This window comes from Panicum hallii, chromosome 9, assembly GCF_002211085.1.
Source record: "Panicum hallii strain FIL2 chromosome 9, PHallii_v3.1, whole genome shotgun sequence".
NCBI classification, from domain to species: domain Eukaryota; kingdom Viridiplantae; phylum Streptophyta; class Magnoliopsida; order Poales; family Poaceae; genus Panicum; species Panicum hallii.
Genome location: NC_038050.1, coordinates 55,424,760 through 55,451,376, shown reverse-complemented (window position 1 = coordinate 55,451,376; position 26,617 = coordinate 55,424,760). Strand labels below are relative to the sequence as shown.

The following is a 26,617-nucleotide window of genomic DNA, read 5'->3' as shown; positions in this document are numbered from 1 at the left end:
CAGAGATAAAAGCCTAGGTGATGTTGATTTGAGGAATTTGATCCGAAGAAGATGATTGGAAGTATGGACATATAAGACCCTTGACTTAAAATGATCAGCCACATTCATCATTACATAACTATGATCATTTGAGCCAAGGAAAGATCCAAAGATTTCAACACCAAAGATTTTTGAAAAAAAACTCACACAAAAGAATTTTTCTTAGTCTAAGTATCAACACAAGGTGTATACAACAAGTCAAGCCAAGTTACGAGAATCCAAGATATTTAGCTCACCCCTCAAAGAACAAAACCTTTGCTCATCGAGAGGCTTTGTGAAGATATCGGCTAATTGTTTTTCCGTTCCTACATGACTTAGTGCGATATCTCCTTTGGCTTCGTGGTCTCTAAGGAAATGCTGTCTTATGTCAATATGCTTGGTTCTTGAGTGTTGGATTGGGTTGTTGGCTAGTTAATCGCACTCTCATTGTCACACAAGAGAGGAATATTTTTGTACTCACAACCAAAATCACTCAAGGTTTGCCTCATCCAAAGCAGTTGAGCACAACAAGCACCAGCTGCAACATACTCGGCCTCGGCGGTGGATAGCACAATGGATTTCGTTTCTTAGAACTCCAAGACACCAAGGACCGACTAAGAAATTGGCAAGTCCTTGTTGTACTCTTTCGATCTACCTTGCAACCGGCATAATCCGAATCGGAGTAGCCAAGTAGGTGAAAAGTGGAGCCCTTGGGATACCATAAGCCAAGGTTTGGAGTATGCACTAAATATCTAAAGATTCTTTTAACAGCCACTAAATGACATTTCTTAGGATTGGCTTGAAATCTTGCGCACATGCACACACTAAGCATGATATCCGGCCTATATGCACAAAGGTAAAGAAGAGATCCAATCATGGAGCGATATACCTTTGATCGACCGGTTTTCCATCTTCATTGAGATCAAGATGTCCATTTACAGCCATAGGAGTCTTGATGGACTTAGCATTTGCCATGTCAAACTTCTTGAGCATATCACTTGTATACTTGGTTTGACATAAGAAAGTTCCGTTCTTCAATTGTTTAATTTGAAAATCAAGAAAGAAATTCAATTCACCCATCATGGACATCTCAAACCTCTTTGTCATGATCCTACTAAATTCTTCACAAAACTTCTTATTAGTAGAACCAAAGATAATATCATCAACATAAATTTGGCAAACAAATAAGTTCTTGTCTACTTTTTGAATGAAGAGAGTAGAATCAGCTTTGCCCATTTCAAAGCCATTCTTAAGAAGAAATTTCTTAAGGCATTCATACCATGCTCTTGGAGCTTGCTTGAGCCCATAGAGCACCTTATGGAGCTTGTACACATAATCGGGAAATTGAGGATCTTCAAAGTCCGGAGGTTGCTCTACATATACCAACTCAGAGAGAGGTCCATTTAAGAATGCACTCTTCACATCCATTTGATATAGCTTGAAGTCATGATGGGCGGCATAGGCTAGAAGAATACGAATGGACTCAAGCCTAGCCACCGGAGCATAAGTCTCACCAAAGTCTAGACCTTCAATTTGAGTAAAACCTTTAGCAACCAATCTAGCCTTGTTTCTTGTGACAATGCCATGCTTATTTTGCTTGTTCCGGAAAACCCACTTTGCACCAATTACATTTTTCTTGGGCCTTGGAACCTACTCCCAAACTTCATTTCTTGTAAAGTTATTCAGCTCTTCTTGCATTGCAATGACCCAATCCGCATCACCAAGAGCATCTTCTACCTTAAGAGGTTCCAAAGAAGAAACAAACGAGTAACATGCAAAAAAATTTATTAAACGTGAACGAGTAGTTACCCCTCTTCGAATACTCCCAAGGATATTATCAACGGGATGATCCCGTTGAATGCTTTCATGAACTCTTGGGTGAGGGAATATTGATTGGCGTTGAATAGGCTCATCATCAACGCTCTCATAATGAGAACCATCAACTTGAGCATCTTCGCCACTAGCTCCCCCTTGATCATTGCCACGATCATGATCGTCACCATGAGCTTGATCTTGATCTTGAGAAGAACTTGATGGTTCAACTCTTGTTGATGATGATGAATTAAGATTAGGACAAATATTCAGCGCTTGAGTTTCTGCTTGCTCTTCTTCTTGATCTTCATGAGGTCTTACTTCTCCTAGACCCATCTTCAAGATGGATTGGTTTGGAGGCTCTTCATTACCTACAAGGTCATTTTCAACTTGCTCTACTTGAGAGCCGTTTGATTCATCAAATTTCACATCTACCGTGACCTCAACACACCCAGAGGTTTTGTTGAAGACACGATAGGCATGTTCGTTAGTACTATAACCAAATAGAAAACCTTCATCGGCCTTAGGTGCAAACTTAGAACTTTTGGTTTTCTTGTTAAGAATATAACACTTGCAACCAAAGACTCTAAAATAATGCACCTTTGGCTTGTTACCGGTGAGGATCTCATATGGAGTCTTGCCTAAGTACTTTTGAAGATAGAGACGATTCACGGCATGGCAAGCCGTATTAATTGCTTCGGCCCAAAATGAATCCGGAGTCTTGTATTCATCAAGCATAGTTCTAGCCATCTCAATAAGAGTTCTATTCTTCCTTTCAACAATCCCATTTTGTTGAGGAGTATAAGGAGCTGAGAGCTGATGCTTGATCCCTTCTTCATCAAGATATTCCTCCACATTGAGATTCCGAAACTCCGAACCATTATCACTTCTAATATTCTTAATCTTCAATTCAAACCCATTTTGTGCTCTTCTAATGAACTTTTTGATAATCCTTTGAGCTTCACTTTTATCTTGCAAGAAGTATACCCAAGTGTATCTAGAGAAGTCATCCACAATTGCAAGACCATATTTATTCCCACCAATGCTAACATAAGAAATTGGATCAAATAAATCCATATGAAATAGTTTCAAAGGTCTTGAGCTAATCAATATGTTCTTGGGTGGATGAGGAGCACCAACTTGTTTCCCGGCTTGACAAGTACTATATAATCTATCTTTCTCAAAAGTAACATTTGTTAGTCCTAGAATGTGCTCACCCTTTTGAAGTATGGCCAAGTTTCTCATGCCAACATGGGCAAGCCGGCGATGCCAAAGCCAACCCAAGTTAGATTTTGCCACTAAACATGTCTTAAGTTCCACTTTAGTAGTTGTAAAATCAACTAAATAAAGTTTTCCCTTTAAACGACCCGTAAAAGCAATAGAGGAATCCTCCCTTCTCAAGATGGTCACACCCTCATCAGTAAAGAGACAATTGTAGCCTTTCTCACAAAGTTGTGAAATGGACAACGAATTGTACCCTAAAGTATCAACTAAATAAACATTAGTAAATGATGAATCTTTTGAGATAGGGATATCACCTTGACCAACAACATCACCATAATTATTGTCACCAAACATGATTCTCTCAATAGGCGAGTCATATTCTTCAAGATTAGTAAAAATTTTCTTCTCTCCAGTCATATGATTTGAACAACCACTATCTACCAACCGTGTAGAACCACCGGAGGAATATGCCTACAAAACAAATCAAATCTTGATTCTAGGTACCCAAATGAGGTTGGGTCTTTGAGGGTTAGACCAAGACATCTTGGGTACCCAAACACTTCTCATCATTTTCTTGGTATGAGCGCCAACATACTTGACCACCATCTTCCCATTTTGATCCCACATGACCGTATAATCAATTGTGTAGTTGGAAGATGGTTTGCGCTCAATGATCTTCTCTTTTTCCATGAGATTGGTTGAGTCCTTGGCAACCTTGCTAAGAATCTTAACCAAGGGCTTTGCTTTAATGTTGTTCACCCTTGACGCACCATGAGCAATGTTCATCAACTCTCCAAGATTGGTGCCTCTCTTGAACAAGGGCACCTCATATCCATTTACTTTTCTTGTGCCATTTGACCGTGTGAATCCGAGTCCATCTTTAATACTAGGATATCTCTCGACCTTATATGCCGGATGTGACTCGAATACACTCTTACCTTTGGCTTTACTCATGTCAACCAACTTGTTCAAATCCCTAATTTGAGCATCTTTCGCTTTGACTTTTTCTTGTAGCTTAACAAGGTTAGTTATACAAGATTTGATATCAATTGAATAACATCTTGAGCAACCTTCACTAGTGGAGACATTTGAATCATGAGTTATTTTGGAGTTGGTTTTGGCATTTTTTAAAAGAGTGTCAAAGTTAACTTCAAGATCTTTATGTTTGACCTCAAGGCTTGAATGCCTTTCTTGAAGCTCACTATATGCATTCTTTAGATTAACAAAAGAGTCATTAATTAAAGATGATTCCTTAGACATCCTCTTAAGTGAGTCATTGGCACTTGATAAGTCAAGTGTCAATTTATCAACCTTCACCTTTTCCTCAACTAGAGTTTTCTTAAGGGCAAGATTTCTTTCCTTTTCAAGGATAAGCAAGTCTTCTTGCCTCTCGAGAGTCTCTTGTCTCTTTTCCAATTTCTCTATTAGTTTTTTAATTTGTTTATATCTTTTTTTGCCAAACTTATTTATCATGTTTCTTTCTAGTTCGGCCTCCTCTTCATCTAGGTTATTTTCTATGTCACTAGATATTGAGGGAGTAGATGATGGAGGAGTGGAAGCATTTAATACCTTGGTCCCTTGAGCCATAAGGCAAATGGAAAATTCATCATCGCTTTCGGAGTAGCTGTTGAAGAGTCTTTGAGTTGGTGTAGGGGCTTCTATAGCAACAGTTGCTACTTCTTCTTTGTCGGAGTCATCACTTGACTCCCAACCTTCACCAACATGAGCATTGCCATGTTTCTTCTTGTATTCCTTGCTCTTCTCCTTGTACTTCTTCTTTTTATCATGATACTTGTCTTTTGACTTATTGTCCTCCTTGTCATTTTTCTTGTGAGGACAATCGGCGATGTAGTGACCTTTCTCACCGCACTCATAACATCTTCTTTGGTGAACCGGCTTCTTGTCACCTCTTCTCTTCATGAACTTCTTGAAGTTCTTCACCATCATGGCGGTCTCTTCATCGGTGTTATCATTGTCACTTGAGTGTTCCTTCTTCTTTGACTTTGAGGTCTTCTCTTTTGACTCAATCTTCTTGCTTGGTTCGGCCTTTAAAGCAATTGCCTTGACTTCACTTTGTTCAATTGACTTGGACACATCCAAGTTGTTCATCTCATGGAATTGCAACTTGTTGAACAACTCCATGGGTAGCATATGCTTAAATTTTCTTTTGTCTCTAATCATAGTTGCAAGCATTGGATTCTTCGGAGCATATGCTCTAAGCATTTTCTTGGTTACTTTGTGCTCATCCCAATCCTTACTACCAAGCATCCTTATCTCGGTCACAAGAAGCTTCAAGCGATCATGCATTTCTTTAAGACTTTCATCCTTCTTCATGACAAAGGATTCAAGTTCCCCTTGAAGAACATCCATCTTTCCCTCCTTAACCACATCCGTTCCTTCATGAGACAATTGGAGTGTATCCCAAATGTCCTTTGCAATTTCAAGCCCTCTTATCTTGTTGTATTCATATGAGCTTAGAGAGCTTCGGAGAACCATCACGGCTTGAGCATTTCGGAAGAAGTCATGTTCTTGCTCTTTTGTGTGAGGGGGTTGGCGTTAATGTCCACACCTACAACCACAATAGTCCAAAGAGAGGGATGAAGACCATATAAGTATATTTTCATATCATCGCTCCAACGAGCATAGTCACTCCCATCAAAGTGAGGAACTTTTCCCATTGGAACCGATGTAAAAGCAAGGTTAGTAGGATCAAGAGTTTTATGAGAGAAAGAAGTCTCATATGAATGAGACACCGTATGAAGTCCTGTAAGGATTTCTTTCTCCTTCAACTTCTTCTTGAGAAGCTTTTGTGCTTTCTTCTCGGCTTGTTAGACAATCTTTTTTCTTATATTCTCACTTCGTTTCTTCTTCTTCTCCGCTTCCTCCAAGCTCTCATCAACATCGCTTATAACGAAGTTGTCATCATCATCTGAGCATGATTCCACGACCACATGTTCTTTCTCGAAGGATGCACCAATACCGGAGTTATCACCGATCCCGGCCATAGTGTGTTTCCCTTAGCGGTTAAGCCTTAATCAAGGGATTAGGCTCTGATACCAATTGAAAGGACCAACACTAGGTCTAGAGGGGGGTGAATAGGCATTGTTCAAATTTTCCCTGAAAATCTTAGCAGACAAACGTCAGCGGCCGGATGATCCGGCTCAAGGTCGGATCTTCCGGGACCCGGATGATCCGGCCTAACGTCGGATCTTCTTGCTGAGAGAAAATAACTAACAACTAAATTCAAAATATACTTAACTTTTGACGATTCCCTTTGAATACAAAGTTGGTAAAAGGTATTTCAAAGTCTATGTAGGAATCCAATATATAAGATCTACACCTATCTAGTAGATTGGGTCGAAACAAGCTCAAGAACGATATGAACAACAATAAGTAAATGGAGACACAAGATTTAATCCGAAGTTCACTCCACAAAGGAGCTACGTCTCCGTTGAGATGCTCACAAAGAGCCGGGCTATCACTAGCCCCAAGTCTCTCACAATCAACCACAAAGGAGGATTGAGTTACTTACTATTGATCTCACAAAGAGATGGGTAATACAAACTTCCGGGAGCTCAAACCACAAAGAAATGGGAGCTTACGGGCACCTCTAACTGTCTAGGAGCAGTGCTCCAAGAGTAACAAACGCAAATCGACGAATCAAAGGATGCTTCAAGTGCTTCTTGAGATGAACAAGTGAAAACCCACGAAGTGCTCTCTTCCCACACCCCAAATCTCACTCCCTCTCAATCCCTAGGTGAATCCTTTCAAGAATCAAGCTCTTGGATGGAGAGGAGAGTTGAAATGAATGCTTTGGAGGTGTGTTAGGTCGTGGGGAGCAGCAGCCATGAATGAGGGGGGTAAAATGGTATAAATACCCTACCCACCTCAAGTGACCGTTATGTGTATTTCTGAGGGGTACCGGATCATCCGGGGTTAGTCCGGATCATCCGAGCAAGCAACAGAATAGGTCAAAATACACTACGCAACTCTCATGGCCGGATCATCCGGCCTAGGGTCGGATCATCCGACCCAGCACAGAGGGGAACAACCAGGCAGACCGGATCATCCGGCCTGGGGCAGAGGAAAATTTGCTGGCAGGCCGGATCATCCGGCATAGGGCCGGATCATCCGACCCAGATGAATTTAGAAGATAGATTTTCTTAAGAAAGAATTTCATCTCAAACTGAAGCACTTTGACAACCTGGATCAATCGACAGCATCCCCCTTTATAGTACGGTGGTCCTATACTCAAATTCAAAACGAAAATCTGAATTAAACCACCAGTGAACTCCACCACCATACATATTTGAATTGGGGACCTTCTTTTCATCTTCTTCTCAATTCTTTCATTTTATTTCTGCACACAACTTCATCAAAGCATCATATCCCAAATTGTGATTGTCAAGAATCACCAAAATCAATTAGGGGCCTAGATACACTTTTAATATCTACATTTTAGTTTGTGTGTCAGAAATATCTGGTGCGAGTTTAGCTTCAATTCAACCTCCATGCTCAAGGTGACATCCTAGATCCTTTTAATTGGATTGACTAAATATTTTAACACGAATCAGGAAGAGTTTTGGTTTTGTCAGAGGCTCATAATTTAACTACATGGGGTGGCGGTCCAACCACTAGGGAGGCGGTCCGACTGAGGCCGACGATGCAACCACATGGTGAAATAAGCAATACCTTGAGTTAAAATGGTTGAAGTGAGATCTCAGCCTAATAGGTGACAAATTGATCCATGGATTTAGTGAGGTTTGTTATCTAGAGCTTCCTAGAGGTGTGAATACATCTAGCTAATACATCTAGCTACTGAACCAGGACATGTATGATAGCTCTTGGACTCTATGACTCCCATGGTGAAGATTTCAGGAGGGGGGGTGTCCATGATAACCCTAAGTTGTTGGGCATGATGATATAGATGAGTTAGAGAGAGTGATGGAAGCTTACCATGATCAAGAGAAACAAAAGCAAAGGGCTCAAGATTTGTGTAGAGAGTGTTGAGTAGGATCTTGTTCATGCTCCTCCTATGGTACTTGAAATAAGGATGTGGATGAGAAACATTGTAAATAGACTCTCTTGATCCTTTGGTGAAGCTCCAACATTGATCGTTGGCAAGGCTTGGGCATGGCCATGGGATTATGGCGAAGCTTCGGTTGGTTCTTGTGTTCCTTTCCCTTATTGTTCTTGAGGTAAAGGAAAGAAAAATATTTTTTTGGGGTGTGTTGGGGGTTGGGGGAGGGGGAGTCTGGTGAGGGAGAGGCTAAGGGCTTGACACTGGCAGTTCAACCACATGGTGGTGTGGTTCGACCACAGGCAACACCCACATTGACATGACTGTTTCGACTAGGTTATTAGCGGTCTGAGTCAACTAAGGTTGACGTGGCTTGGTCAAACAAGACGGTTCGACTGCATAAGATGGTGGTTCGACCACCAAAGGATTCAAGCAAGATTAGGCTCATTACGCTCCTCTATTGACAGATTTTCCCTAAGCCATGGTGTTATGCCCTGGAATATGAAAGGAATCACCTTAATTTGAGATTGGCTCATTACATATGTTTAGAGGCACTATCATGGGTCACTAACATGGTAGCACCTAGTGGCACTAGAGGTACCTTTGACCTAGGTTGTGTGATGAATTATCTTACTAGAACATTTGGCGCGCGATGCACGTCCTACCATTTGAACAATCAAATGCAAATAACCATAAGGCAATAGAAAACGACAAACTATATGCATGGTATAAGATGAATTCAATACGAAACCACCTTATCCGGTAGCAAGCACATCATCAACATATTAACATAGGCCGTGGCCAGCACATTATCAACATATTAACTATATGCATTTGTTTGATATTTTAATTTGAATACACGTTCAAGTTGCAGGCAGAGGGAGCAAGCATCTTGCGTAGCTGCTTGTCCAGAACAGAGGCAGGTTCAGTTCATAATGCTTGGCAAACCTACTGCCTGATGCTCATCACTACAACGAACATGGGATATAGGACCAAACACATCACACTTGATGATGCCTTTCTGAGAGATCCATAATCTGCTCAAGAATTCCAAGAACAAAATTGAATCAGGATTCATTGGCCAAGCTAATCGATGATATACCCATATCTAAGTATAACAAACATCAAGCGCTACACCCTGCCGGCACCAATCGCTGGAGGAGATGCAAAACCGGCGAGAGAGACGACATCATTCATCGACCACCTTGCAGGTGCAACGTGCGAGGGCGGCGAGGCTAGCCGGGGCGGCAATCGGAGCTGAGAGAGCAGAGCACTCCACGAGTGAGCAAGCTGCCTGCAGAGTCCGTGAGCGGGGCGCGAGGGGATCCGGAGGCAACGGCCCGGCGGGTCGATTCCGCGGAGGGTGGAAGCCAGACGCAAGGCGGTGGCACTAGCGGACGTCACCGGCGGCAGCAAGAGCTCGCCGCGGTTGCCGTGGATCGCCGGCCGCTCGCTCTGCCTCTGCCCCGTGGCCCGCCGGCTCGCTCCGCCTCCCTGCCCGCGGCTCGTACCCGCTCATGCGCCCGCGCCGGTTGCTCTCCTCGCCTCCGCCTATGCCGGTTGCCGCTGCCCGCCAGCGCCGCGGCGCCGCCTCGCCCCACGCCGAGGCTGAGCTCCACCCACCGTGCATCCACCCGCGTTGGAAGCCGCCCGCGACGCTGGTAGACTGTGCCGAACTCCGGCCCCGTCCACGCGAAGACCTTGCCTGTGCCGAGCTCCACCCAGCACGAGGAGAGCATCATGCACGAGCTCTGCTGCAGCGCCGGGCAAACTTCTGTGCCGAGGCCGAGGCCGAGTTCTGTTCCACCCCCTGGCTCGCCGGTGGCGGCAGCCGAGGTCCGCCCCCAGCTGCTTGGCCACCCCGCGCCGCCCCTGCCCCAGGCTCCGCACGGGCAGCGGGAGCTCGCCGTGCCAGCCGCGCGGCACTGCCTCTACCCAAGCCGCCGCGCAGGATCGGCGTCTCCCCTACCCCGGCCTCCGCGCAGGCTTGGCGTCTCCCCTACCTAGCCTCCGCGGAGGGTGGAGGGGAGCTCGCCGTGCCCGGCCGCATTCTACTACCCCTGCCTCGGCCTCCACGCGAGCGGAGGGCGGAGGAAGCTCGCCGTGCGTGGCCGCGCCGCTGCTCCTCCTTGCTCGTAGCGCCCGGCCGCCCCGCACCGCTCCTCCGCCAAGCTCGCGCAGCCCGCCCCGCCACGCGCTGCTGCTCCTCCGAGCTCGTCGCGCCAGGCCGACCCGCGCCGCTCCTCCACCCAGCTTCGTGCCGCCGCCCCACCACGCACCGCCGGCCCTTAAGGGCGGAGCCTCGTTGCCGCCCGCCCCATGCTGCTCGGCCACCCCGCGCCGCCCCTGCCCCAGGCTCCGCACGGGCGGAGGGAGCTCATCGCGCCGGCCGCGTCGCACCGCCCCTGCCCAGGCCACCGCGCAGGCTCGACGACACCCCTGGTGGAGGGGAGCTCGCCATGCTCGGCCGCGTCGCGCCGCCCCTGCCCCGGTCTCCGCGTGGGCAAAGGGCGGAGGGAGCTTGCTGTGCTTGGCCGCGCCGCTGCTCCTCCAAGCTCGTCGCACCCAGCCGCCCTGCGTTGCTGCTTCGCCCAAGCTCGCCGCGCCCTAACAAACGGGGTCGGCCGTTTCCTGGCCCGCCGTCGCCTCGGGCCGTAACCGGATCTGCGAGAGAGTGCCAGAGGGGCGGGACAAGGGGAGGGGAGGTGGCGGCAAGGAGGGAGAGAGAGGGCGGCGGGGAGGAGGGTTAGGGTTTGGGGTGTAGGGGATGGGGAGTGGCCGGTTGGGTAGTGGGAGGGGGTGGTCGGAAAACTGCCTCTGGGTTGTATCTGTGAAAATGACAGCACCATCGTTTTTTCTCTTCTTCACGTCGAAATAACTTTTAATACGAGGGTCTATTTGTAAAATATGTGCACATGGTTACTGTACAGGTTGGTCATGTTGGACTGGGTTGTGATTCCTATGAAACTGGAGGGCATTATTGCAAAACATCCGGAGCCGCGTCCGCTTTTTGGCGTGGAACGCGGGCGTACCAGCAAAGACCAGCAGTTTTTAATCAAGCTGATTACACAAGGGTTCTATAGGAGACCAACCTACGGCTTCTCATCAATTAGCCCATGGACCGTTCTAGTAGCACCACCAAACAACCCATCTTCCTCCCCGCCATGAATCTGAACGAAGTTGATAATTGAGAAGTTTGAATCTCCAACTTTGTCCAATTTAATAGCACCACCAACCAACCTATTTTCCACACCTTTCCCTTACGTGTTCAGAATTGAGAAATCCAAACCTTGAATGATGAAAGGATCAAGATGCGTAAGAGAGGGCAAGGGTGAATTAGGCCTCTACAAAATTTTTTTGAAAAAAAATCTACACATAAGCCTAATCACCCTATGTGCCTAAACCTCAGAAAGTGTGACTATTCTAGTCGTTCCAAAGTTTTGCAACCTAGTTCCAACCCTATTAGCATAGCAATTCTAAACACTGAAATTATGAGAAGTAAATTGCGGAAAGTAAAAAGAGGGTTAGAATGCTACGTTGGTTTTGGATCGAGTACTCTCTAATGGATATCCATTTTCCAACTCCGATCCGGATCGGTGGATTCCAAAACGAGCACAATTTTCTTAGGGCTTCTCACAAGACACCTCCTTGAGAGCTCAACAAGAACACACCACCAAGCCATTTAGGTGATGTCGATCACCAAGAGTAACAAGCAAAGAATTTCACTTGACTTGCATTTAGACCGAGAGATGGGTGGATGCACACTTGCTACTCTCTAAGTACTAATAATATCCTTAGTCTTTAATTAAGGACCTTACAAATCACTCTAGTGCTTCACTTGCTCTTGACTCCCAAAGATGAGTATGAAACTTTCATGGTGCCAAGAGTCCAAGAGAGCTCAAATGGATGAGCTGAACATGTATTTATAGTGCAGAGCAAGAGAACTAACCTTGGCCTAAAGGAGGTTACCCTGTGACACCTGACTGATACTATGGTCCACAGAGGTACCCACCATATCAATCCGGACCTCCTTATGCCTTGATTCCAATTGCTATGAACACTAGCACCATATGATATTGTGGCATTGTCCTTAGACACCATAGTATCTTACCGCGTACTCAGAGGCATACCAAGTCATGTAGCAGACCAACAGATTGATACTTTGGTCCACCAAGGCAACCACCGAATGAATCTATGACCTCTTCTTCGCCTTCCAAAGCCTACTCACATGAGCACCATATGATACTATGGCACTATTCATGAACATCACCGTACCTTACCATGTACTCAGAGATGAAACGAACCATGTAACATACCCACCGACCGATAAGGTGGCCTCAGAAGACACCCAACGAATCAATCTGTGGTATCATCCCATAGAGAGAGTCATATACTGATTCGGTGGTCCTTCCAGGACCCATAGTATCAATTTGTGAATGTATCGGTACTCCAAACTCTTTAGAAACTCGACCAATTCAACTCATTTGAGGTTTTAACTTTCTTCCATGCTTCATAGGACTTTATTTGAGCTACCTAGTGCTAGATTCTCGCAAGTGTGCATCACACCTATACACTAACTCAGCTAGGTCAAGTACTAATCTTTGCCCCTTAATAGTACGGCCAAAGGAGAAAGAGAACTAAAAACTACTCCAAGTGTCTCTTAAGCTTATCCTTAGTCTTCGCATATATCCTTTGTACCAATACAATGAAAATCATAACGATGGGGGCCAAGAATACCATAGAAGCTCATCATTACACTAACTTAAGATTGTCGCTGCAAAACATGTTAGTTGCAATGATTATGTTGTCATTAATTGCTAAAGACAAATTAGGATCCTAGATGCTCTTTGACATGAAAGCACTACTGTGCTGCTTGTTGAGAGCTGACAAAGCTGCTCATATGTTGATGTCAGGAACGGAGTTGGTGTGTTGAGGAGAATTTTCATATGGTTTTCAGTTTGCGGTTTAGCTGAACTTCCATTCTTCCAATGTTTTCGTGGGTGCTATCTGTTGGCTCCCAGAGATTCAACGAGATTTCTCATTGCTCTATTTTCAGCACAGTATCCTATTTGTTTGAAAGAGATTGCTACTTGTTTTCATGGTCAAGGATTCAGATCCTTGTGGTCTAAGCTGTCAGTTTGAATTTCACGGCTGAATAGTTCATCTAATTTCCCAAACGAGCAAAGGGATGAAAAAGTGGGAACAGGCATTACGGTTTGAGGGGACCACTGACAGATAGAGGTAAAAGGGCCTCATATAGGATGGTACGCTCACCAGGGAGCTTAGCTTGGTGTCGGCGACCGGCCGAACACACTCTTTTGTATTCTGCGATGCAGCCTAACCCCTAATGCAGGCATCCAAACACTAGCTTACTTTGCACAGTGCCCTACGCAGGGCAACCAGTAACCAACATAGGTGGTGATTGGTTCTACTCCCTAGCTAGAACCTTTTTTTTTTTGCAGAATACTTCCTAGCTAGAACCTGGCTAAGAATAGTACATGGCTGGTGATTGGTTGCATGGATAGCTCAGGTACAATCACCATTCTTTGGTTGGTAAGCTTTAGTTCTATCACCTCTCACCATGCCCCAACACACACCAGGTTTATACCTCTCACCATCACCTCTTAGATGCCACAAGGTGAGAGATGATATATTGAGCTCTCTGACTTCCAAATTGAGCTCAGGCCTAGCGTAAGCTTGGGCCTTCGCCTAGTAGATACATTTATGCTAGCTTGGACAAGCCTGGCTTAGGCCCAGTGTAAGCTTGAGCCTTCGCCTAGTAGAGCAACCCAACACACCCTACTCGACTTCTTGAATCTTGAAGAATCGATCAAACATCACTAGGCTTTCATTTCTTCCCTTCACGTTTAGCGTATTTACAAGGCATCAATACAGGGTCCAGCTGATACAGACATTTCCCAAATATGAACGTGGTTCCCTTCTAATAAAGCAGCCGCGCGCCTTATGCACTCTCAAACCGACAAGATCCTGCGTATACTCTGCTTGGATAACGCATCCGGCTTCAAGTAAGGCACGATGTACTTCTTCATGTCGCTTCTGGAGATGCGCAGGTGACCACCTGGCACAGACACGAATTTAACACGCCCAGCCTCATCCAGGGTCTTCAAACCAATCCAATCTTCGGTATAGAGCTTTGTCTACATACAAATATCTTGGGTCACAAAATTACACTAAAAAGGTCACCATAAGCATCATGCATGAGAGTTTATGCACCGGTATGAGTCATACCATGGTACTGTCCAATGCAAACAACCTGTTTAGTCAATACAGGGAATTAGGGAAGAGTTTACCTCTTGAGGAGGGAGCACTGGGTTAAAGGAACCGTCAGGGTAATAACCGAACCATGCTGTTTCCCGAGGTATTAAGACTGCATCATCCTCAAACTGTAGCAGTTTAAAATGTGGTCTTCAGTAGAAGTATTTCAAATATGGAATACAGAAGACAAGAAAAATCGAGATAGAGCATATATGTGCTATCTATTTCCTCAGATTATGCACCATGCCCTGTGGTTTGATGGTTATGTAAAAACTAATATGTTATATTTGATGATTATGCAAACCCATGGTATTAAAAAAAAACTCGACCGTCAGGGGGAAAGACCGCCCCCATGGCATTGCAGTAAGAAGAAACCTCAGCCAAGCCGACAGAGAAAACCCCCCAAACCCCGGCTTCACCCTATAGGGACGCACCGTAACCTGGACTGACCACAACCCACTAGGTTAGCGACCACTGCAACTACCCCTAGTAGGAGGGCTCAAACTAACCACAGGTGCCACAGGCTGGCGTCCTGCCACTATTTTTCAGATTGCCAACGAGGGGTTTTTGGCTGCCACCAGGATTTGAACCCTGGTTGGTGTCTTCCTGAACTGGGAAGCTTACCACTGCACTACAGGAGTGTTGACAACCGGTGATATTAGAACCTTTGTGTACATGTAAATAGGTAATGTATAAGATATGCATTTGCTCCAATAGTCAATGCAGAACTTTTTTACCATAGTTATGTGTCAAGTGCGCCATTTTGTATGAGATACCCTTAAATGAACAAATATTTATTTTGTTTACTAGAAACTCATATCTGCACATGCTAGCTTCCTTTATTTTCATTTCGAGGCTAATAGGAACACCTTTTTTTTTGTTCATTCCAATAGTAATTTGTCTCATACTATGCTATGGTACATACTAAGAAAGTGTGAAGACAAGAAGATTGCTACACTGGACGAGTTGAACCTACCATGATCAATACCAAGTTTTCCAAGCTGCTGAATCTTTCTTTATATGTAGCATTTCTTTCACTTGGTATCTCATTGTTAAGCTTAGGAAGAAATCTGCAACCCTTCAAATAAGCTTCCATATCCTGAAGGATAAAAAAGGGAGCAGAGTTTAACAGACCACTGTGTAAATAAAAATAACTACGATTTTACATGATGACATAAACATTGTTTTCGATCTTAAGCTTTAAGATTCCTGAGAGGTGAGGTAGAAAGGTACAAGGAAGCTTTGCAAATGGTAAAATTTGCCAATTAGGAAACTTAAAAGAAAGAAATGTGTGAGTTCATGGTTATGCTGCCAGTGCCAGGCATATTTAAACTAGGAATAACTAGAGGAAAATTTTAACATGCTTAACAAGTTCAATTAAACATGTATGAAATGTTCACTGACCAGGTGAAAAGTGATTATTAGATGTGCTGCTCTAATTTTACTTCTCTATTTGATAATAACAAATGATTATTGCAGAAGTAGAAGTTTTGTACTACTCCCTCCGTTCCAAATTATAGGTCATTTTGACTTCTCTAGATACATAGATTTTGCTATGCATTTGGATATACGTTATGTCTAGATACATAGCAAAAACGATGTATCTAGAAAAGCCAAAACGATCTAGAACAGCCATGTTAGATATATAGAGTTGTATATGTGCTTGTATTGTATTTCTTGTACCCTAAGCCTATACGGCCTATATAATGAAAGGTCACCCCCCCCCTCCTAGGGTGCGTGGTGTTTCCACATTCCTATTCTCTACATGGTATCGCGAGTCCGGGCCAACTCCTAGGGTTGGCCGTGCGCCTCCCACCCCTCCGCTGCCCTCTCTCCGCCGTGCGCCCCCCACACGAGCGTCCACCACACGCGACGCCCCTCCCCTGGATGCGCCTTCTTCTCTCTGCGCCGTTTTCTCAAGCAACGCTGCCCCTCCCCCACAACCGGCCTTCTTCAGACTACATCTGCAATCATGTCGACCTCCTCTGCCACATCCCTAGCGACTGGCGCCCCCACCCTGCCTTCCTCCTCGGACACTTCGGCCGGCGCCCTTTTCCTCCATCCGTACTCCACAATCGCCGTCAAGTCTCACGTCCCCATGACGCTGGACCTGAAGAACTCCAATTACAGCAAGTGGTCGTCCTTCTCCAAGGCGATGTGCGGGATGTTCGGGCTTCTTTCCCACATCGATGGCTCTGTTCCTCCTCGCCGCACTGATCCCAATTGGGAACAGGTGGACTGCTGCGTCCGCACGTGGCTCTACGGTTCCGTCGCGGACTCTGTTCTCAACTTCACCATGGCCAACGGTCAGACGGCGCGGGAACTCTAGGTCGCCATTGCTAACAAGTTTCGGGCAAACAAAGCTCCCTGTGCCATCTTCTTGAGCGAGGATTTTCACTCCATGACCCAGGGTGATCTGTCTGTCATGGATTTTGGCATGAAGATGAAGCTGGCTGCTGATGCACTCCGCGACGTCGGTCACCCTGTGTCCGAGCCCACGATGGTGCTCAATCTGCTGTGCGGCATCAACCCCAAGTTCAGCACCATCACCGACATCATCACCGGCACCAAGAACATCTCCTTCGATGATGCGCTCGACCAGTTCGCCCTCAAGGAGCTGCGCCTGTCCAATGAGGCGAAAATCACCTCCTCTACAGCACTGGTCGCCTCCACCACCTCCAACACGGGCTGCGGCTCCTCCTGCCGCTCCACCTCCTCCTTCGCCGGGCCACAGCAGCAGCAGCGTTGGCGCAAGAAGAAGGGCGGCAATCGCGGCTCCAACACTAGCGGCAGCGGCCCCAGCAGCAGCAGCAACCCTGCAGGCTTACTCCCACCGGCCCGTGGGTCTGCTTCTCCCTGGGGAGCCCCTTCGGCGGCCAAGGCGGGTCCTCACCAGGCAGCGGCGGCGGCTCCTGGACTGGCGCGCCGGGGAGCAGCATGGGCTGGCGCGGTCGGGGCTTGCTGGGGCCAGCTCCGCAGCAGGCCTACACGGCATTCGCCCCCTTGCAGTCCTCCACACCAACCCATCAGCCGCACCAGCAGCCCGCACACTCATGGGACTAGGCGGGTTTGATTGCGGCGCTCCCCTCCATGGGTGTTGGACTTGGGCGCCTCCACACACATGCACTCCTCGGATGGTATACTTCTCTCTTGCTCACCTGCTTCGCATGTTTTTATCTCGGTAGGCAATGGTTCACATATTCCCGTTACGTCTCGAGGTCGATCTATCCTTACCACTCCTGCATCAAATTTTGCCCTTAATAATGTCCTTATTGTTCCTTCCATCATTCGCAATCTTCTGTCTGTTCGTCAGTTCACCCGTGACAACAGTTGTTCGATAGAATTTGATGCCCTTGGTTTCTCTGTGAAGGACCTCAGGACGAAGCGCGTGATTCTTCGCTGCAATAGTGCTGGTGACCTCTACACCATATCCGCCTCCACTCCTAGCACCGCCCAGGCTCTTCTTGCAGCATCGTCTTCTTTGTGGCACCAGCGTCTTGGTCACCCGGGTCCAGCCGCCATTGCCAGCCTTAGACACAGTTGTTCCATAGCTTGCAATAAATCAGACCGCACGATTTGCCACACCTGTCAGCTTGGCAAACATGCTCATCTCCCATTCCCTACTTCTACTTCACATACTGTTTTGTTTCCCCTTTGGAGATTATTCATTGCGATGTTTGGACGTCTCCGGTTCCTAGCATATCAGGCTACTCTCATTATTTGGTTATGTTGGATGATTTTTCTCACTTTTGCTGGAAGTTTGCTCTCACGAAAGTCCGATGTGCACGGTCACATGGTTGCTTTTACTGCTTACGCTCGTACACAGTTTGGCCTCCCTGTTAAATGCTTTCAGGCTGAGAATGGCACTGAGTTCGTCAACAAGTCTACCATAACCCACATGGCGGCTCATGGGATCTTGTTTCGACTCTCCTGCCCCTACACCTCACCCTAGAACGGTAAGGCTGAGCGTGTCCTTCGTACCCTAAACAACTCCGTGTGCACACTTCTTATCCACGCATCTATGCCACCACCATACTGGGCCGAGGCCCTTTCTGTAGCCACACATTTGCTAAACCGTTGCCCTTCGTCATCCATCAATGATGCAGTCCCGTACACGCGCCTCCATCATACTCCTCCTTCCTACGATCACCTCCGCGTCTTTGGGTCCCTTTGCTACCCAAACCTCCAGGCTACCTCTCCTCACAAGCTAGCCCCTCGCTCTACCACTTGTGTGTTTCTAGGGTACCCATTCTCTCATAAGGGATATCGCTACCTTGATCTCTCTACACAACGCATCATTATCTCTCGACATGTCGTATTTGGAGAATTTTCCTTTCCCTTTGCTCGGGATGCGCCTGTCCCTGAGTCTTCCCTGGATTTCCTCCTCGATGATGCTTCGGATATTGTGCATTGTCCTACTAACCATGCAGCAGGCTCGACGCATCTGAGTTCTCTACCTCCGGCGGCTGCTCCGTCCTCCATGGATGCTGAGCAACCGCTCCCTGCTACCAGTCCGGGCGGGCGTGGTCTCGTGCCCCTGTCAGGACCTGCTTCGACTACGGGCGAGCGCAGCCCTGCCTCCTCTGCTGGTGGGACTGTTTCTGTGAAGGCTGCACCTGCGCCTCCACCCTCGCCACCAGCACCCGCCGGGCCTGCTGCTCCTGCGCACGGCCGCTTCGGCAATGTCTACAGCCGCCGCGTCAACAGCCCCGTTCCGATGCGACAGTATGGTACCGCAGCACGTGTGCTGCAACCGCCCGCGCCCACTCCCCGGCCGATGTGCGGCGCGTCCCCGCCTCCCATCCTACGGCGGCAGACTCGTCTTCAGTCTGGTGCCATTCAGTCTGTCAATTATCGGAATCTGTCTGCCTCTCATAAAGTCGCTTCTCCTATTCCGACTAATTATCGCAGTGCACTTGCTGACCCTAATTGGCGAGCGGCTATGGCAGATGAGTTTCAGGCCCTGATAGACAATGGCACTTGGCGTCTCGTCCCTCGGCCTCCTGGTGCTAATGTTGTGACAGGGAAGTGGATTTACAAGCACAAATATCATTCTGATGGTTCTCTTGCTCGTCACAAGGCTCGTTGGGTTGTTCGGGGATTTTCCCAGTAGCATGGCATTGATTATGATGAGACTTTCAGTCCGGTTGTCAAACCAGGTACCATCCGGACAGTTTTGAGTATTGCAACTTCTCGCCAATGGCCAATTCATCAGCTGGATGTGAAGAATGCCTTCCTTCATGGTCATCTCGACGAGACAGTTTATTATCAGCAGCCTCCAGGTTTTGTTGATCCAGCTCTCCCTGATCATGTCTGTCTTCTGCAGAAGTCACTATATGGCCTGAAGCAGGCCCCTCGTGCTTGGTACCAGTGGTTTGCCACATACATACGACAGTTGGGCTTTGTTTCCTTGGTCTCTGACACATCCTTGTTCATCTATAAGGATGGCGCCAACATTGTCTATCTCTTGCTGTACGTGGATGACATTGTTCTTACTGCCTCGTCCTCCACTCTGCTTCATGACATTATTGGTCGGCTTCACACTGAGTTTGCTATGACAGATCTTGGGGCACTTCATCACTTCTTAGGGATTTCAGTCACCCGTTCTTCAGATGGATTATTTCTATCTCAGCGGCCGTATGCTTTGGATCTTCAGCGCGCTGGTATGAGTGAGAACTCTACAACGACGCCAGTGGACACCAAGGCCAAACTATCAACTACAGATGGAGCACCAATTGATGATCCTTCTGAGTACAGAAGTCTGGCTGGCGCCCTTCAGTACCTCACTCTGACCCGTCCTGATCTTGCCTATGCTGTTCAGTAAGTCTGCCTATTTATGCATGATCCTCGCGAGTCTCATCTTGCGCTTGTGAAGCGCATCCTACGTTATGTGAAAGGCACGCTCTCCTCTGGCCTTCACATCGGCACTGGACCTGTTGATACTCTCACAGCTTACACAGATGCAGATTGGGCTGGCTGTCCTGATTCCAGGCGTTCTACTTCAGGTTACTGTGTTTTCCTTGGCAACACTCTGATTTCCTGGTCGTCTAAGCGACAAACTACGGTTTCTCGTTCTAGTGCTGAGGCAGAGTTCTAGTGCTGAGGCAGAGTACAGGGCGGTTGCACATGCTGTGGCTGAATGCTGCTGGTTACGACAGCTTCTCCAGGAGCTTCACATTCCTCTCTCGAAGGCTACGCTCGTCTTTTGCAACAACGTCAGTGCCGTCTATATGACAGCCAATCCTATTCATCATCGCCGAACGAAGCACATCGAGATTGATATTCACTTCGTCCGCGAGAAGGTGGCTTTGGGACAAGTTTGTGTTCTACATGTGCCTTCGTCGCATCAGTTTGCTGACATAATGTCTAAGGGTCTTCCTGTACAGTTGTTTACTGATTTTAGATCCAGTCTTGTGTCCGTCAGGCTCCCCCTGTGACTGCGGGCGGGTGTTAGATATATAGAGTTGTATATGTGCTTGTATTGTATTTCTTGTACCCCAAGCCTATACGGCCTATATAATGAAAGGTCACCCCCCCCCCCCCCCTCCTAGGGTGCGTGGTGTTTCCCTATTCCTATTCTCTACAAGCCAAATGCACAACCATGCAAGTAAATAGGTTGAACTCAAATCCTAGAATACAATGTAAAGGCATGCATATCAGGATGAATTATTGGCACAATGTAAGCCAGGAACAAAAAAAAATATAGGAAATAATTGTTAGAAGGAATGCAAGGGGGAAAAGGAAGAGTACTCACGGTGGGTATCTTTAGGTAACCACTAGGGGCAAGATGTGCCTGTAATATCACAACCCTTAATTTTGTTAGAGAACAGAAAAGGCTGTCAAAGGACTAGCAATAATAACTGCATATAAAAACTGTGACATTGCAGTACAGGTTATGCGAACCTGGACATAGTCTGAATATATCTCCAATTTAATCAGATTATCAATAAGAATGCAAAGAAACCCAGACTGCAACAAAAGGAGAAAAAGTTTAGTAGCATAACAACAATGATAATATGTAAAGAATGTTGGTGTTCCAAATTCAGCTCAGTATAGTTCAATAGATGAGCTTACTAGAAGCTGCAAATTGGTTCTAGAAGGAGCTAAATCAATAGGTGCTGGAGCTATACTACTGACAGATACATACACTTTAGATGGACCACTCAACTAGATAGGTTCACTTCAATACCACTCAGTTTATTCCCTTGCGATTGTACCAACGCAAAACTCCGAGACTGCTTTAAAATTGTTGGTGCATCATTGCCATGGCCTGACATGAAGGTCAAGCTGAGAGAGGACATAGTCACAATCACAGTGACTGAAAGGTAGTTTTAGTGATGATCTTGCTGGCAGCAATTGCTCCAAGCTATGAATGGGGCAAAAGCTCCAGATCGAGTTAATGTGAAGTTTTGATAGCATTAAGGTGAGGGTTGAGGTGGGCATCCAGCAAATCGGGACTACATCAGTGATAGAACAACTCTATCAGCGACCACCCTGACAAACTTGCAGGCTCGTTGCGTAAGAGATATATAATACAATTGCTAGCTCCAATTATCAAGAATTTAATGTACACTAATTTCATTTATATGCATGCTTCTTAGCATTTCTTTATTTTCAATTTCATCTGGCGAAGGTAGTAATTTGTATGGTTGTATGGATTGGATGTTGCATGAGGGAAGTAGGAACGGCTTGTGAACTCATCTCAATTCAGTTCTAGCTCCTCCCATGGAGGTGCTATTGTTGGATGAGTGAAGAAACGTGAAACATCAAGGCTGCACCGCTGCAGTGGTTAGGGACTATATTGTTGTTACTCTCTGCTATTGATATGAACTTGGATTGGTAGGTAGTTTAGCAAGAAGTGGAGCATGTCACCCTCAAGGAAAGGCTCTGACAGCATTCTGGGTGGAACTAGCTTGATTTCTTACTTGAGTTTCCTGGGTACAACTTGATCGGTTTATATAACACTGACCCTGGTTGCGGCTTATCTTCCAAGCAAACAACTAAACAAACCGAATCCCTAGTAAAATAAATCCACCGACTATAATTTATCTCTTAGCTAACCAACCGAGTTAATTTGCACCAAGCTAAACAAACTCAAACAAAAGACGAAGCTGATGTCTTCCTTTGTTGCTACACTGATATTTGTGGCCATAGAAGGAGTCAATAATAGCCATGCTCAGAAAAGGCTATATTATTTTTATTTTAGCAAGCTTTTGGTTTAAACACTCGCCATTTTTATCACCTCAAGAACCTTTTTCATGGAATGCACCAATAAAATGCCAATCTTTAGTAATTGACTAACAAGTGTGCAGTCATAGTATGTGAAGAAATAATGCATGAACTCCTCGGTCAATGTACATAGAGCTAAAATATGAATCTTGGACCAGAGTTAGTAGTGTTTAAAGTATTGCATCATAAGATGTGTAGCAAATACTGATTTTCTAATACAGTGGTCAATAAATTATAAGCATATGTGCCACACATTTTGTACATGTGAAAACCTCACTTGTTTATACTTGATGGTATTATAATCTACGCTAACTGCTGGGACACTAAAACAGAAGAATAAACTGGGAGAATAAACTTACACCACAAAGTGGCACTGAAGCTGTACCAGCGTGAGGACCTCCAATTGAGATGAAATTCTTGACCTATCACAAAAAGGAGGTTAAAATAAGTAGAGTATACAGCCCATGAAGGGCTTAACCATCATTCCGAATAATAATATCAACAACACATTGACATATTAGCAAGTTAACTCAGTGGTTGATAAATAAAATGAAGCAAAGAACAAAAATCAGCTCACCGGTGGTCCACAATCACAGTACTCAATTACAGCCCGGCCAATTAAGTTCCCCTACATAAAGGAATAGATGGGATAGGGTCAGAAATTGTTAACTCCCAAATCCCAATCAGCACTAATAACCTCAGAATCTAATGAGAGTACTTAACAGCAATCAGAGAAATTTCCTACTAACCCAACAAGACAATTTCTCAGAGCACACTCCAGACTTATGTGTACTAAAGTGGTGCAACAGCAAAGTATGTCCATATGGGTTTCCAAAATAGTTACCAGAAGCTCACAGGCAGCATTATCAGGTTATGACAAGTCAGTTTGAGATCTGTAATACCTTATTTCTAGATTTTTTAGTAGTATGAAGCAACTGAGACTTGCAACATTCTTGTAATGCTTCTTATTTAATATATCTAAATTCCATAGCTTTGCATTAACCAAGACAGCGAAGCAATTTTCATTTTTGGTAAAATAATTAAACTTGGTACACAGGAGGAGCAGAAAAATATTTCAAGGACAGATAAAAAAATATCAAGTTATTGTCATAAGTCACAAATAACACAGCAGCATGAACAAACCTGAGACAGGCCGACTATATTGTAACCTTCGCTGAGCTCTTTCATTTTCTTGACCTGGAAAACAAATTCCAGCTATGGTACAGAACCTTGATGACTCGGAGTACAATTCAGAAAAGCAGAAGATGCTGCATCACCTTCTTGCAAACTGTATTTGCCTGTGGATGAATATATGACATGAAAACTTATACATGGAACTATCCAATTGCAATATTGAGTAAGAAACAAACCTGCTCTTGAAGTGGCATTAACCATGAGTCCAATGCTCCTTTTCCAATTTCACTGAGGAAGACATATTTTCCATTAGCAAAGTCAAGACTAAGCACAAATGAGAGATTTTTAAATAAAAAACAAGATTGACAGAATGACAATTGCAGGTTTTTTCCAGTAGAAATTGCCTATCTAAAGAAATCTAGGTCATCAATATTGTAGTAAGGTCAATATTGAGCTAAATCCCGACAGTAGATCAGATGTAATTATTGAGCTAAAAGTAGAGAAATAGGACTTTCAAATTATATTCTACCGATTAGCCATGAAGGCATAACCTGTAAAACTGTTTTCAATACTGCTGCCATAATCTGCCAACCTAGTTCAAAACAATCTAAATATATCATAAAATCAGTTTTGACAGAACAAAATATCACCTAAAAACTAACCATTAGCTTTGACAGAACACTGGAATATAATCCTAAAGGGTTCAGCCCTCTGTTAAGACAGTCAGGGTGGTGCCTTCTTCCCATGGTCGATTTTTTAAAAGACTGAAAAACATATGCGATATTTTGTTTGGTGTTTAGACATGCTTTGGTGGTCAATGCTACAAATGAAGAACACAGTAAAATTAGAAGATACTCAAACAGCAGTGCGGAGGCAATATCCGAAATGTGTCAGAGAACAGGTTATGATAGATTTTCCAATACATTGAACAACATAGTGCCACCTAACAACTAAACATCAGCTTCGACAGAACACTGGAATATAATCCTAAAGAAATTCTTTTTTGAGGAATGAGAAAAGAGTACTCAAATTTACAGTTCTGGGAGCAAAGTTCAAAATATATGTTTATATTTTACCATAGACATCCGTCATGAAATCACAGAGTAAAATAACAAATGGAACCAGGCAACAGATCATCACATAACAAACTGTCTTCAAAGAGATTCCTCAGCATGTGTATAGCAGTAGCACCAAAGTTTATTAGTTCGGGTGGCTTAAAGTTGTAAAAGAAAAGTCAAAGAAACAAATGACTTTATATGGTACCATGGGGCTCGTGGTAAAATCAAAGAAAAAATAACAAATTATCATGTATGAAAAGTAATAAATTATCCACACACGCATGCTAGCATATAACAGCTCACTCCCTTTTGTTACATATCCAAGGAAATCTCGTTACACCTAAATTTGGAACCTATTTTATTGGCGTTCACAAGTGAAACAAACAAATAATCAATATATATGCCAGAAACCAGACCACACAGCCGATTTCACCTTACATGCTCAGGCAATTCATACTGAAACAGGTAAACAAACCCGCTTACTCCAAAGCACAATATCAACAACCCCAGGTTTACGTTCCCTACCACCATTTACTCCTCTATAATCACACAACAGAAAAATCAGCAAGCCCAACGCATAGGATCCCAAAATCCCCAATATGCCCCTCTCAAATCAACATAATTCATCCCCCAGAGGGAGAGAGAGGGCGTTACATGCAGTAGCCTTTGGAGCCTGACCACTCCCCAAGCATCTCGGTGAAGGACGCCAACCCATCGTTCCCGCACTCGTCGCCAATCCCTGCACGGGTTCCCAACAACCATACACGGATAAGGAATGGACCTAGCAGGAAGTGAATCAGAATCGAAGCGAGGCACGAGAAACCCCAACCATGCAGGACGATGAAGGGCACGGCGGAAGCCACCGGCGCGAGCACGGGGAAGAGTAAGAGGAGGAGCACAGCGACGTCGCGAGGCGCGGGCGCGGCCATAGGCGTCTGGGGCTTCGCCTTCGCCTCCCGCAACCTCCGCCTCCCTCCGCGTTCGGCGAAGCGTGGAAAGGATTTGGGTCTCGCGTCTCTCGAGCTCTGAATCGATGAGAAGAGCGGAGCGGAAGTAGCCAGAAGGGGGTCAAGACTGAGAGAGGCGGCGGTTGGGTGCCGTTGTCTCGTGGCCCACGCGTCAAGGAGCAAGGAGCTAGGAGAGGGTTGGTGGGCTGGGCTCAATCCAGTGTCCAGTTGTCTACTTGTCTGGTGGTTGGCGTCTTTCGCATTGAGCCATTGACGACAGCTGAGCGAGACTACGGGAGCGGGTTCCAAACTTGCAATGGTTTTATGGCAATTGCCTAGCAGATCCTGACACGCGGGCCCCATGTTTGTAGGCCCACATGTCAGTGAAGCTACTTCTGGACGTTCCTTGTATTTTAGATCCACGCATCAACCACATTGCTTACAAGAATGGTCTTGCTTTGTCTATTCTCCAAGTCTCTGCTGGATTGAATCATGCAAATTGCTAAAAAGGAAATCTGTTGCCCACAAGCAATTTATTGGTAGGCTACTCTACTAAATTTGAAGAGACCACCCCGCAAAATTTGGTGATGTTCTCGATGGCAGAAGCTAATATGCTTATCCTTGGAGGTAGACAGAGAACAGAAACCATTTCAGCGAGCAAACCTTAAATAGAGTTTGCACTCACTCGATAGGCTATAACTAATACAGGGCTGTCTGAACAAGGAATGGTGTTCAATAAGTACCTTTGACAACTATCTACTAAAATATATTCTAAAATCAAATAATTTATGTGGTTATGAAAGTACTTTTCAAAAGAATCCACAATTATAGCTCTCATGTGGCCACAAGTAAATAATAACACTTATTGATAGTCAATTTTTAAAAAGCTTGACCAAAAA

At 45.4% G+C, this 26,617-nt stretch overlaps 2 protein-coding genes across 3 annotated transcripts; both read right to left on the bottom strand.

The window, feature by feature from the left end:
- Nucleotides 1-1,668: 1,668 nt before the first annotated feature.
- On the bottom strand, nucleotides 1,669-5,550 carry LOC112873160 (ankyrin repeat domain-containing protein 12-like). The gene is made up of 4 exons (XM_025936180.1): nucleotides 3,607-5,550; nucleotides 3,369-3,525; nucleotides 1,842-2,062; nucleotides 1,669-1,755 (listed from the first exon to the last, which is right to left on the bottom strand). Exons 1-4 carry the CDS (start codon nucleotides 5,548-5,550, stop codon nucleotides 1,669-1,671), a joined length of 2,409 nt encoding a protein of 802 aa, XP_025791965.1.
- Nucleotides 5,551-13,885: 8,335 nt separating this feature from the next.
- On the bottom strand, nucleotides 13,886-25,866 carry LOC112874466 (palmitoyl-protein thioesterase 1-like). Of its 2 annotated transcripts, XM_025937792.1 has the most exons (12): nucleotides 25,601-25,866; nucleotides 25,426-25,510; nucleotides 23,950-24,001; nucleotides 23,857-23,877; nucleotides 23,723-23,776; nucleotides 23,157-23,207; nucleotides 22,939-23,001; nucleotides 21,254-21,319; nucleotides 21,105-21,143; nucleotides 15,327-15,449; nucleotides 14,386-14,478; nucleotides 13,886-14,232 (listed from the first exon to the last, which is right to left on the bottom strand). In XM_025937792.1, the coding sequence occupies exons 1-12, from the start codon at nucleotides 25,698-25,700 to the stop codon at nucleotides 14,047-14,049; spliced, it is 933 nt and encodes a 310-aa protein (XP_025793577.1). In that variant the 5' UTR covers nucleotides 25,701-25,866; the 3' UTR covers nucleotides 13,886-14,046. The 2 variants fall into 2 exon arrangements, with proteins under 2 accessions (XP_025793577.1, XP_025793578.1); XM_025937793.1 differs by lacking the exons at nucleotides 25,426-25,510; nucleotides 25,601-25,866 and adding an exon at nucleotides 24,790-25,407.
- Between the last annotated feature and the right edge of the window lie 751 nt (nucleotides 25,867-26,617).

What these genes read in the sequence shown, in the direction of transcription:
- LOC112873160 (XM_025936180.1), bottom strand. Translation starts at nt 5,550, where the DNA reads ATGGTTCTCCGAAGCTCTCTAAGCTCATATGAATACAACAAGATAAGA. An exon ending in AAATGATGAGAAGTGTTTGG is followed by an intron (nt 3,526 to 3,606) that starts GTACCCAAGATG and finishes TTTGTTTTGTAG; the next exon opens with GCATATTCCTCCGGTGGTTC. An exon ending in CGTTGATAATATCCTTGGGA is followed by an intron (nt 1,756 to 1,841) that starts GTATTCGAAGAG and finishes GAACCTCTTAAG; the next exon opens with GTAGAAGATGCTCTTGGTGA.
- LOC112874466 (XM_025937792.1), bottom strand. Translation starts at nt 25,700, where the DNA reads ATGGCCGCGCCCGCGCCTCGCGACGTCGCTGTGCTCCTCCTCTTACTC. An exon ending in GCCCTTCATCGTCCTGCATG is followed by an intron (nt 25,511 to 25,600) that starts GTTGGGGTTTCT and finishes GAACCCGTGCAG; the next exon opens with GGATTGGCGACGAGTGCGGG. An exon ending in GTTACCTAAAGATACCCACC is followed by an intron (nt 15,450 to 21,104) that starts GTGAGTACTCTT and finishes TTTATCCTTCAG; the next exon opens with GATATGGAAGCTTATTTGAA.